The sequence below is a fragment of the Trichechus manatus genome, unplaced genomic scaffold (assembly GCF_000243295.1).
Source record: "Trichechus manatus latirostris isolate Lorelei unplaced genomic scaffold, TriManLat1.0 scaffold00085, whole genome shotgun sequence".
In the NCBI taxonomy this organism is placed as follows: domain Eukaryota; kingdom Metazoa; phylum Chordata; class Mammalia; order Sirenia; family Trichechidae; genus Trichechus; species Trichechus manatus.
In genome coordinates this window covers 8,561,890-8,575,463 of record NW_004444021.1, presented here as the reverse complement: position 1 = coordinate 8,575,463, position 13,574 = coordinate 8,561,890, and the positions used below count along the sequence as shown (strand labels likewise).

Here is a 13,574-nt window from a genome sequence, read left to right as displayed (position 1 = left end):
CTCCTAAAAATCAAACACTTATGCTCATCAAAAGACTTTACCAAAAGAGTAAAAAGACAACCTACAGACTGGGAAAAAATTTTTGGCTATGACAAACCCAATCAGTGTCTAATCTCTAAAATCTACAAGATACTACAAAAAGACAAATAACCCAATTAAAAAATGGGCAAAGGATATGAACAGGCAATATGCCAAAGAAGATATTGAGGCGGCTAACAAACACATGAAGAAATGCTCACGATCATTAGCCATCAGAGAAATGCAGATCAAAACTACAGTGAGATATCATCTCACTCCATCAAGGCTAGCATTAATCCAAAAAACACTAAGTGATAAATGCTGGAGAGGTTGTGGAGAGACTGGAACGCTTATACACTGTTGGTGGGAATGTAAAATGGTACAGCCACTTTGGAAATAGATTTGGTGCTTCCTTAAAAAGCTAGAAATAGAAGTACCATACGATCCAGCTATCCTGCTCCTTGGAATATATCCTAGAGATCCAGCTATCCTGCTCCTTGGAATATATCCTAGAGAAATGAGCCGTCACAGGAATAGACATATGCATACCCATGTTCATTGCAGCAGTGTTCACAATAGCAAAAAGATGGAAACAACCTAGGTGCCCATCAACAGAGGAATGGATAAACAAATTATGGTATAGCCACACAATGGAATCCTATGCAATGATAAAGAAGAACAATGAAGCTGTGAAACATAACATGGAGGAAGCTGGAGGTCATTATGCTGAGTGAATTTAGTCAGTCACAGAAGGACAAATATTGGATAAGACCACTATTACAAGAACTCAAGAAAAGGTTTAAACACAGAAGAAAACATTCTTTGATGTTTACGAGGGTGGGGAGGAAGGGTGAGGGTTATTTACTAACTAGATGGTAGATAAGAATTATCTTAGGTGAAGAGAAGGACAGCACACACTACAGGGGAAGTCATCACAACTGGACTAAACCATAGCTAAGAAGTTTCCTGAATACAAACACTTTGAGGGACAGAGTAGCAGGGATAGGGGTCTGGGGACCATGCTTTCAGGGGACATCTAGGTCAATTGGCATAACAAAGCTTTTTAAGAAAATGTTCTGCATCCTAGTTTGGTGAGTGGCATCTGGGGTCTTAAAAGCTTGCAAGTGGCCATCTAAGATGCATCCATTGGTCCCAGCCACCTGCAGTAAAGGAGAATGAAGAACACCAAAGACACAAGAAAAGTATTAGCTCAAGAGACAGAAAGGGCCACATAAACCAGAGACTTCATCAGCCTGAGACCAGAAGAGCTTGATGGTGCTGGCTACCACCAATGCCTGCCCTGACAGGGAACACAACAGAGAGTCCTGGATGGAGCAGGAGAAAGGTGGGGTGCAGAACTCAAATTCTAGTAAGAAGATCAGACTTAATGGGCTGACTGAGTCTGTAGAACCCTGGAAAGCATGGCCCCTGGATTCTCTATCAGCCCAGAACTAAAACAATTTCCAAGGCCAACTCTTCAGACAGGTATTGGACTGGACTGTGGGACATAACGTGATACTTGTGAGAAGAATGCCTCTTAGCTCAAGTAGATACAAGAGACTAAATGGGCAGCTTCTGTCCGGAGGTGAGATGGGAAGGCAGAGAGGGTTAGGAGCTGGCTGAATGGACATGGGGAATCGGGGTAGAAAGGAGGAGTGTGCTGTCACTGTATGGGGAGAGCAATTAGAGTCACATAACAATGTATGTATAAACTTTTGTATGGGAAATAATTTTAAAAAAAGAATAAGGGGATACTGCGTGGTTTAAAGTCAAGAAAGGTGTGTGTCAGGGTTGTGTCCTTTCACCATATCTACTCAATCTGTATGCTGAGTGAATAATACAAGAAGCTGGACTATGTGAAGAAGAATGGGGCATCAAAATTGAAGGAAGACTCATTAGCAACCTGTGATATGCAGATGATACAGCCTTGCTTGCTGAAAGCAAAGAAGCAGCACTTACCTTCAGTATGGATTACACCTCAACATAAAGAAAACCAAAATCCTCACAATTGGACCAATAATCAACATCATGATAAACGGAGAAAAGATTGAAGTTTGTCAAGGATTTCATTTTACTTGGATCCACAATCAACGCCCATGGAAGCAGCAGTCAAGAAATCAAAGGACACATTGCATTGGGAAAATCTGCTGCAAAGTACCTCTTTAAAGTGTTAAAAAGTGAAGATATCACTTTGACGACTAAGGTGGGCCTGACCCAAGTCATGATATTGTCAGTTGTCTCATATGCATGCAAAAGCTGGACAACGACTAAAGAAGACCAAAAAAGAATTGATGCCTTTGAATCATGGTGTTGGCAATGAATACTGACTATACCATGGACTGCTGGAAGAACGAACAAATCTGTCTTGGAAGAAATACAGCCACAATGCTCCTTGGAAGCGAGGATGGCAAGACTTCGTCTCATGTATTCTGGACATGGACATGTTATCAGGAGGGACCAGTCCCTGGAGAAGGACATCATGCTTGGTAAAGTAGAAGGTCAGTGAAAAAGAGGAAGACCCTCAATGAGATGAAATGACACAGTAGCTGCAACAATGGGCTCAAAGATAGTAACAATTGTGAGGATGGCGCAGGACCGGGCAATGTTTCATTCTTTTGTACTTAGGGGTTGCTATGAGTCGGAACTGACTCGACAGCACCTAACAACAACAGCTAGCAATATACGTGATGCAGTTTATCTGAATCTTTGCTAGCATTTGCTGTTGTCACAATTTTTTATTTTGACCATTCTGATAAGTGTGTGGTGAATCTCACTATGGTTTCAATCTACATTTCCCTAACATCAATGATGTTGAACATCTTTTCATGTGCTTATTTGCCATCTGTATATCCTCTTTGATGATATGTCTCATCATGTCTTTTGACTGTTTTCTAATTGAGTTATTAGTTTTTCTTACTGTTGAATTTTGAGAGTTTTATATTCTAGAAACTAGTCTTTTGTCAGATATATGGTTTGCGAACATTTTGTCCCAGTTTGTAACTTGTCTTTTCATCCTCTTAACAGGGTCTTTTGTAAAGCAAACGTTTATTTTAATTTTGATGAATTTCAATTAATCAGTTTTTCCTTTTATAGATCATGTTTTTGGTGTCAGTTATAAGAACTCTTTGCCTAGCCCTGTCTCCTGAAGGATTCCTCTTTTTTTTTTTTTTTCCCAAAAGTTGTATGGTTTTATGTCTTACATTTAAGTTTATGATCCGTTTTAATTTTTGTATGAGATTGGGTTTTTTTTTTTTTAATGTTTTATTCGTTTGAAGAGTACAGTACTCTCCAGTTTCTAAGATGTCCCATATTCCCCGTTACCTTATACCCAGTCCATTCACACATTTCTTTCACCTGCTTGGTCCCTGAAGGCATTTAGTTTCCCATTGCTAAACCAAAAAACCAAACCCACTGCCATCGAGTCGATTCTGACTCTTAGCAACCCTATAGGGCAGAGTAGAATTCCCCATAGGATTTCCAAGGCTGCAATCCCTACATAGGAGCCCTGGTGGAACAGTGGTGAAGAGCTCAGGCTGCTAACCAAAAGGTCGACAGAATCCATCAGCCGCTCCTTGGAAACCCTACAGAGCAGTTCCACTCTGTCCTGTAAGGTCACTGTGAGTCAGACTCAACTCAGTGGAAATGGGTTTGGTTTGTTTTAATCCTTACAGAAGCTGACTGTCACATCTTTCTCCCACAGAGCCAATAGTGGTTTCGAACCACTGACCTTTCAGTTAGCAGCCAAGCCCTTCAACCACTGTGCCACCAGGGCTCCTTTTCTCACTGCTACACCATACAAATATAAGGAAGAGTTATTAGCAAACGTTTGTACCCTGATTATAGCTTCTATAACTAACCAAAGTGCAGTGAAGTCAATATGGATTTGAAAAATACCTAAGGTAGGAGTTCAGTGAAAGCATTTTCATTAGTGACTGGTTGAACTGGGAGTCTTGGGAAGATAATCTGAGATTCCTGAAAGTTGTGGCAGGGGTACTTCATCTTGTGGCACTTGTCTGGCATTCAAAACTCCACTGGATTAAACTGAACTGCAGCTTCATTATATCTAGCACTATATTCTGACATAATTAGAAATCACAGACACTCACAAAATTAAAAATGCTTCATGTTGGTTAGCCTTATCAACCCTTGAAACATAGTGGTTAACTTGTATCAAATATTGGATTTGACTGTGAATAGAAAAACTCTTAAAACTCCAGCTTTTAACATAATTGAAATTGGACTTCAGGAAATTAATACAATGTACATTACTGCATAAGCCCTGCGAACTGAACTGATTCAGTCTGCACCTTGATTCATTTTATGCACTTCTTGGCCTAGAATGCTGTTAAAAGTCCAACTTACGAGTTTCTCTACTAAGATTTCTTTCATTCATTTATCTCCCCTCCCTTCTCTTCTCCTCCCACCTCATCTCCAAAACAATTTCTATCTCCCTTTCTGATCTTTCATAGCATGTTGTGTATACTATTCATTTGGTACATACTTGACCTTATATTGAGTGCTATATATATATATATATATATATATGTACATATATATGTACATAAGTCCTGGTGGCACAGTGCTTGAAGAGCTTGGCTGTGAACCAAAAGGTAGGTAGTTCAAACCCACCAGCCACTCCTTCCGTAAAGATTACAGCCTTGGAAGCCCTATGGGGCAGTTCTACTCTGTTGGAGCCCCGGTGGCACGGTGGTTAAGTGATAAGGCTGCTATCCAAAAGGTTGGCAATTCGAATCCACCAGCTGCTCCGTGGAAACCCTATGGGGCAGCTACTTTGTCCTATATAGTTGCTATAGGTCAGAATCAACTCGACTGCAATGGGTTTGGGTTTTTGGTTTATATATATAGATATAATTTTTTTTTCTCTCTCAGATTATAAATTCCTTCAGGTCAGGAACAAAACTGAATTCATTTTTTAATTTCCCACAGTTCTTAGCACAGCAGATACTGGGTAAATATTTGAGTGAATGAATGAGTTTTAAAAGAGAATAAACTAGTCTCTGTGCAGGTTATTTCAAAGTAAAAATTTGTTAAAACCCTGAAAGCATTAATATTGAACTTCTTTTACGATTCCAGTGGCATCAGATCCATTGGCATTAGTAGGAATTCAAGAATTTATCTCTCAAGTAGACTATAGTGAGAACTAAAGTCACTGGTTTTCTAGTTTGATTTTGAAAATATTCTGTTAAATTGAAAACAGTATTCTTAAAAGGGAATCTGTCTAGTTGTAATAGGACCTTTTATTGATTCTAAATATTTTTTTCTTGTAAATAGAACTGTCAAATGTTAAAAAGTAGAAGTTTATTCACTATACCATTAGTAATTTTTCTGGGTTAGAACTTTATTAACTTTATTAATGGCTAACTTACAGAAATATGAAACACGAGTGGGAGATAAGGGAACTCAGCTCTCAGGAGGTCAAAAACAAAGGATTGCTATTGCCCGAGCCCTCATCAGAAACCCTCAAATTCTACTGTTGGATGAAGCTACATCAGCTCTGGATACTGAAAGTGAAAAGGTGGTATGGCCTCCTGCTTCATGTCTCATTCAATTTGTAAAATAATTTTGTATTGTCAGCCAGTGGGCAGGGAATATGTATATATATGTATACATATATATACAAATATACACACACATATACAAATATACACATACATATACAAATATACATGTATATATATATAATATGTAGAGGGGAAAAAAGTAAACACAAATCTTAACAGTAGTTATTATTTTGAGTTAGTAGGATATTTTATTCCTTACAGTATTTTTCAAATTTTCTAAAATAGTCATATATGACTTTTACAGAGAAAAAAAATAAGCCATTCAAAATTAAAAGGTGAATTAAATCACATTTTTAGTACATTATATATGAAAATCTAGAAATTTAAATATTCAGTAAAAGGGGACTAGTTAAGCAAAATATATGGTGGTTAGAAAATTTAACCACTTGTTAAGATTATTTACAGCATGCGAATTCATTTATAATTAAAAATCAGAACGTAACTATATATAGACCATGATGTCAATTATGTAAAATATACACGCATAACGCCAAAGATTCAAAGAGATTAGAAAACAGCTGATTTGCTAGGATGGTAAAACTTGTACAATTCTTTTAATGTTACAACTTATTTATATAATTCTTAAGATAACGCTTCTGTTTTACCAATAGATTGTCCAAGAAGCCCTGGACAAAGCCAGAGAAGGCCGCACCTGCATTGTGATCGCTCACCGCCTCTCCACCATCCAGAATGCAGACTTAATAGTGGTGTTTGAGAATGGCAAAATCAAGGAGCATGGCACGCACCAACAGCTGCTGGCGCAGAAAGGCATTTATTTTTCAATGGTCAATGTTCAGGCTGGGATACAGAACTTATAAACTCTTGTTACAGGATATTTTAAAAATAAATTTAAATCATTCTACAACCTTCTTTATCTGACTTGTAAAAGAAGTTTCTAGTTTAAGTCATCATGAAATATATCTTATTCCAGATCAATTTGGAACATCTAATTTGATATTTCAGCATCTGAAATTTGGGAATTAGAAGTGACACCTTTCTTGATGAAGTATGAAAATGGCAGCCTAGCTTTCCCTGAGTTATCAGCAACATAGAGAAAGAAGAAAAAAGTTCAAGCATATACATCAGTAGAATTAATAGAGGCCACAGACATAGGGAAGATTCTACGGTTCTTAAGCAATGGTTAGCTGACAGGATGGCTTGGGAACAATTTTGCCAAATATAAAGGAAAAATAAATTGTTTAATAGCCTCGTCTTTCCCTCGATAAGTTTCCAAATTATTATACTGGGGAACTGAAGTCTTTAAAATGAATGTATTCCCTGGTTTATCATGGAAGTTCACGAGAAAATGAAATACCCCTTAGACTAGATAACTTTGCAGGCACACCATTTATTCTATAAAGCCAGAAGTGTTTCTTGAAAAAAAAGTTGAAAACTCATTAATTTAAAATACACATATTCTCTCAATGCAATTTGAAACAACTGGAAATATCCACAATAAAATGCTGAGTCTCTATAGCAACTGCATTACTTCTTCTATAAATACCCTAATTTTTCTAGAAAATTGATCCACTTTCCTAAAACAAGAATATGTTTGGACAGTGTCTTAGTCATCTAGTGCTGCTGTAACTTGCTGTAACAAGTGGATGGCCTCAACAAAGAGAAATCTATTCTCTCACAGTTCAGGAGGCCAGAAGTCCGAATTCAGGGTGCCAGCTCCAGGGGAAGGCTTTCTTTTTCTGTCGGCTCTTGGGGAAGGTGCCTGTCATCAATCTTCCCCGAGTCTAGGAGTGTCTCCACAGAGGAACTCCAGATCCAAAGGACGCACTCTGCTCCAGGTGCTGCCTTCTTGTTGCTATGAGGTCCCCATGACTCTCTGCTGTCTCTCTTCTACATCTCAAGAGACTGGCCCAAGACACAGCTTAATCTTGTAGCTTGAGTCCTGCCTCATTAACATAACTGCCTCTAATCCTGCCTCATTAACATCACAGAGGTAGGATTTACAACATATAGGATAATCACATCAGATGACAAAGTGGTGGACAATCACACAATACTGGGAATCATGGCCTAGCCAAGTTGACACATATTTTTGGGAGGACACAATTCAATCCATGACAGACGAAACAAAATGAAATACTCTAGGCAATCCCTGAAAGCTAACCACAGTGAAATGTTCTTTCAGTATCATTTTTTTTCCCATAAATTTCTGTAAATATCAATTATTATTAACAGGTTGTTTAGCTCAGTAAATTGTCCAAACCAAGTTCTTTTAATTCTTCTATCTGTAATGAATCAGTTAACACCAAACAGTTTTTCTAATGTGACTGTGTAGAACTGGACTGAATTTCAGATCAACCGAGAGAACGTGCGGCAAGGAGTATATTAATGCAGTGACTCAAAGCGAGCAGAATTCAACCTACTCGTGTAATTCCCAAATTTACCCAATAAGGATCACGGGGCATTTGCCCCTGGAAATTCTGCTTCAGTAGGTCTAGGCTGATGTCCAGGAATCTGTGTGTTTAAAAAACACTGCAGGTTATTTTTAACTTCAAGCAAGTTAGGGAAACCTGTTCAAGCATGAGTGAGAAGAGGTAACTGCAGGAGGTGATGCAGTTTCCGAAATTACCCAGCTCTTTAGACATTATTTAAAACCAACTAACCAAATGATCTGAAGTGCTCTGGCAATCTGGTCTACAAAATTGCACTAGTGAGGAAATCAGTCCTCAGATCAGATTTCATCTTCCTATTTTATGGTAACTGTGAAGGACACCAAATGGCATAGACATCAACTGAGTGTTTTCATAAAGAAACTGTACTATTATTTCTTAGGATAGTGCCTGATGCACCATAAGGGCTCAATAAGTGTTGGTTATTATGATGATTAACATTAACAATAAACCAGATTTAGCAAATTCAAAGCATTTGAAAATGTTAGGGGGTGGGGGGGGGGAAAGGATGTATATAACCAGTATACTAAATATAATCTTTATATTAAAATGTGTGGTAGATTGTTACAAAAACAGCCCCCAATAAATCATGCCCTCTTGTGCCCACTCCCTTCTGCAAAGTGACTTTGCTGTTGCTACTATTAGGAGATGAGACTTTCCCCCCACCCTTTGAATCTGGGCTGGCCTTGTGACTTATTTTGGCACTAGAATGCAGCAGAGGTGACATTGTTTGACTTAGAGCCTAGATCTCAAGGGGCCTTGTAACTCCTACCTTCACCTCTTGGAACACTCTCACCACCAAGTAAGGAAGCCCGTTTAGAATATTGAATGATCAGAGACCACGTGGAGAGAGAGGACCAGTCGGCAAGTCCACAGACATGTGGGTGAAGCCATCTTAGACCTTCTAGCCTCGGTCCAGTAGGTGATGACTGGAGCCACATAAATCCTCAGGCAAAAGCTGAAGAACTATCCAGCTAGGCATAATCAACTGACGCAATCATGTGAAATACACTGTTCTTGTTTTAAGACACTAAGTTTCTGATGGTTTATTACACAGCAATAAATAACTGCAATGAAAAGGTGTAAGATTAGACAGGAATGAATCACTTATTCAGACACAAAACAAGAACCTATATGATTCTGGTAGTTTTATTTTCTGAGAGTATAAACTACAAAATTGAACTGAGAATAGGGAAAAAAAACTGGGAAGTCCTGAGACTATCACAACATTTAAACCTTTACAAGTCACGAGCTAAAACAATTAGAAATATGTGCTTTATCTTTATATTCACAAGACTAATCATAACATTGGTGTACTATTATGAATTTTGTTAGAGTTGCTTTGTATGTGTTGGGGGTATAAACCTTCCTACTACAACCGATTTTTTTGGTCTGTTCAACAGAAACTATTTTTAAGATCACCATTAAATTGTAGTACTCTTTCCCATTAAACATACAGGGCTTTGAACCCATTCTGGTCTGAAGCCCTGCTGAGAACCTGCATTTCTAACAAGTTCCCAGGCAATGCTAATGCTGCTGGTTAGGAACCAATTGTTGAGAACCACTATTAGAGCAGTGGTTCTCAAAATTTATTAATACTTAGGAATTACCTGGGGATCTTGTTAAAATGTAGATTCTGATTCAGCATATCTGGGATGGAAATGTAAATTCTCAGCAGGCACTGGAACCAGAATGAACCAGTTCGAAGCCCTGCAAACATAGTATGCTTGTATCCCTGTAATGAATGTGGAAGGCATTGATTTCAGGGAAACTAGCATCCAGTCATGTATTCCATACCCTTTGGCAACTAGAAAGCATTAAAGTGCTTAAAAGGTATACTCTACAATGCTGTTCAGAGAAAGGATTTATAATCTGTACAGGTACACACAAAAATATCTTAAAATTAAAATAAGACTTGCATTGTTAAATATTGTAGTTTTGCATTGTTGAGGCATATCTTAAACATTGCATAGTACTATATTCACTGTATCATAATTTGTACTGCTGTTGCATCAGAGAAGGCTTAAAAATAGTCTCTACCTTCTATGGCAGAATGTATTTAGACAGCATGATTCTTCTAATTTCTACATTTATCAAATTTCTTTTAAGTCACCACTCCTTCCCTTCTCATATCACCAATCTATTTCCAGCACCCAGTTTAATGACATATTTTGGTAAGTGCTTAATAAATGATTGGTCTCTAAAGCTGAGCTGTGTTCATCAGCTGCATCATATCATGGAAGGCATGAAAAACCAGCTGAACTAGCTTTTCTGCATCAGTCTCTGCACAAGATTTCCAGGCTGTACAGGACACAACGAACCTGTGAAGCACAAATAAGAAATGATTACATACTATGCAAAAATCAAACATGAAAAGGCTCCATATGGTAACAGTGACCTTTACTCTATCTGGTGTTCATATGTGAAATGTCAATTCTTGCTGACACTACGTAAATGTAATCTGACTACAGTCAAAGATAAAGCCAGGTTTATAGATAATACTAGGGAACACCTAATTCACTATGTGACTAGAACCTGAGGACAAAAGGGAACAAAAAACTAGCCAGAGCCCAAGAGGGCTCTGAAGTAAGGTCTTACTGTGCTTAAAAAAAAAAAAAAAAAAAAAAGACCTCCTAAAGTACCCTAAATGGAATAAGATGGAACATGAATTCATGTCACTGTTTTCAATGAAACAAAAAGAGGAAGCATATAAAGCCTGAAGAGACTGAAAAATAATTAAAACAGAGAAGGAAGGATAAGAGGAGGGAAAAGCTGTTTCTAGAAAAGTAAAAGAGAGGAACTCTTGGGACCAAGTCACACTTTCCACTGTCTCCTCCTACATCTCCTTGATGAAGAAATCCCACATTTGGCAGGTGATAAAAGTGGCCCCTGAAAGCTGGAGGAAATAGGAGAGAATCCTGATTTTTCGTGGGCTCAGAGCAGAAATTAGGCTACCAACTCCCTTGGAACTAGCCTTCCCCTTTCTAGATGCTCAGAATTTTCTATAACAAGGTATGCATTAAGCTCAAATTAAAATCACAATATTGTGCACTGTAAAGCTTGTGGACAACCATGCAATTTTCACATCACTTAAAAGGACAGTAAACTGTCTTCAACACGTGCTTTGGAACAAGCAGAGTAAAGTAAAATAAAAAAGTTCTGGCCCACTATATAATGATGAAACCAATGTCTGAATGGATTATATTTGCTGAAAGATATTCAGGAACCTACTGAGAGCCCTGCCTTGTTTTCATCTAGTAATTCGTGATCGCTAGAGTCATTTTCCAGCCACACTGTGCATGTTAATTCCCAAATATTTAGTAACATCTGAATATGTTTCTTTATATAGATAAACGATTTCTATTTAAGTGTTAGATTTTAAAAAATTCAGTTATCTTTCTAAATTATAAAAAGAAATAACACCCTTTCTTACACACATAGACAATTCACAAAAAGAAATACAGATGTCAACAAATGAAGAAAAAATACTTAACTTCATACATATGTAAACAAAAGACTCAAATTATGCTACGATTTTTGCCATCAAATTGGTAAAGAATTTTTTATGATTAAATAGAGTTGGCAACTGAGTGATGAAATGAGGAAAAATATAACATTATATATCATTTGTTAATGATGGAAAAACTGGAAATAATAGGGAACCAGTTAGATAAATTATGGAAATCTGTAAGACTAGACATTATTCAACTATTAAAATACAGCAATGCGTATTTAATGGCATTAGTAACTGCCTGAAATAATAATATCAAGTGAAAATGGAATTCATAAGGACACAGATCCAAATTTATAAAAATTATACAATCTGCACTTATTATAGATTAGAAACATACAGTAAGTCTTGAGCCTTGTACTGAAAATATGTTTTTCTAAGTCAGAGAGTTGAGGTATATTTAGCCTGAATGCTTATCACTGCATGCAGCACAGGATCTAATACTTGTCAGGGAATATGTTAGAATGCTTACTCTCTAGATGATGATTTTATACCTCCAACCCTTTTTTATGAAAAAGTTTAATTTGTACATCAATATACACAAACTGAATGCTATGAAAATACATAATCCAAAATTTAGATGCCAACAATAACAAGTACCACTGGTATAACTGACTACAAGTCACACTTGATATGGAAGATGATGATAAAATTTTGAAAAATAAAAGACTAAAATCTTTTAGAAAAAGCAAAAGTATAAAAACAATGTATTCAAAACTGAAATATGTCATATATATTATCATCCCAATTTTTTGCATTCCATCTAAAGTGCCTCCAAGCCTGCTCTCATCTTACTCATAGCGATAAATGCAGCCAAATTATTTTTCACAAAGCATTCCATGCTTTGAAAGACACCGCCAGACTGTCAACTTCCAAGCCTTGCTGTCACTTCTAAGCTACCTCGTTCTGCACCTCTTTTCCCTATCATTCCCTATCATTTTCTTTCTCATTCTTTCACAAATATAAGTCAAATCCCACACAACCCAAATGAAATGCATCTAATTGGTAAAGCATTCTTTTTTTGCGTATAAATTATTAAGTTACCTGGTCTCTTTTTCTCATTAGTATTTCCTATGATTACACAAACCACCACATCCTTACAGGTGGTCAAATTTATCTAAATCTACCATGAAGTACTTTGTGTAGACCAAATATGTTAAAATGTCTACTGATTTTGAGGATGATAATAAGATCACTGAATCAATCTTAAACTGCATTCTGTACAAAAGCACCTATAAGACTGATTTTGAAAAGTGTCTCATTGTAGGAAGCAGGACAGAGAAAACATATATACATGTTAAATGCCTAAGTGGGGAGGCAGAGCCAACATGGCGCTATAGACAGAAGCATCATGTCATCCCTCCGCAGCAAAGACATGAAAAACTAAGTAAAACAGAGACAAACATCAATCCTGGAACTCTAAGCATCAAATAAAGAGAGAAAGAACTCAACCAAGCACCAAATGGAATAAGAAACTGACAGAGAATAGAGTGAGAAGAGTTACAAGTGGAGGTCCCCTATCAGCTAACGCAGCACGGATCCACCATCCTGGACTCCTGTCGGAGATGGGCAGACAGGGAGTATGGGAAAGCAGATTCATGGAGCTCCCAGAAGAAGACAGAGCACCTGGTAACCAGAAAGACATGTTTTCCCACCCAGTACCCTACCTCCCTGCAACTCAAGCTTCACCACTTCCCAGCTGGCCAATCCGCGGCGTCCCGGTGAGTCAATTCCCAGCTTCCTGGAAGGCCAATTCACTGCTTCCTGGCAGACCGATTCACTGCTTCCTGGAAGGCCAATTCACTGCTTCTTGGCGGGCGGATTCCCGGCTTGCGAGAGGGAGAATTTGCTGCTCCCTGCTAGGGTGATCTGCCATTTTCCAGCGGGCCGCGACCATGGCAGAGGCACTGGTTCCATGCTGCATGGATTCGCACTGCCCACACCGGCCGGCTTCTTCACTGCCATTTCTTTGTTGCTTTTTTCAGCCTCTTTTGGATTTTTCCCTGCCTCTCACCTCCTCCCCCTCCCTTCTCTCAATCATCTGACTCCGTGTGC

At 38.0% G+C, this 13,574-nt stretch overlaps 2 protein-coding genes across 6 annotated transcripts in view; one reads left to right on the top strand and one right to left on the bottom strand.

Annotated features, from left to right (window-relative positions):
- ABCB4 (ATP binding cassette subfamily B member 4) overlaps window positions 1-6,542 on the top strand; it is an 86,593-nt gene extending 80,051 nt beyond the window's left edge. Inside the window, exons 26-27 of the mRNA XM_023736051.1 lie at window positions 5,408-5,554; window positions 6,212-6,542. Of these exons, the coding sequence (XP_023591819.1) occupies window positions 5,408-5,554; window positions 6,212-6,418 (354 nt within the window). The 3' untranslated portion in view covers window positions 6,419-6,542. The remainder of the gene's footprint in view (window positions 1-5,407; window positions 5,555-6,211) is intronic.
- A 2,489-nt stretch (window positions 6,543-9,031) lies between these two features.
- The window catches only part of CROT (carnitine O-octanoyltransferase), a 91,677-nt gene continuing 87,134 nt past the window's right edge, over window positions 9,032-13,574 (bottom strand). For 3 of the 5 annotated variants that reach the window (XM_023736054.1, XM_023736052.1, XM_023736053.1), the window contains one exon: window positions 9,033-10,329. In XM_023736054.1, coding sequence (XP_023591822.1) covers window positions 10,209-10,329 — 121 coding nt within the window. In that variant the 3' untranslated portion in view covers window positions 9,033-10,208. Of the gene's footprint in view, window positions 10,330-13,574 lie in introns of all 5 variants that reach the window. The other 2 variants (XM_023736055.1, XM_004381485.2) reach the window with 2 other exon arrangements.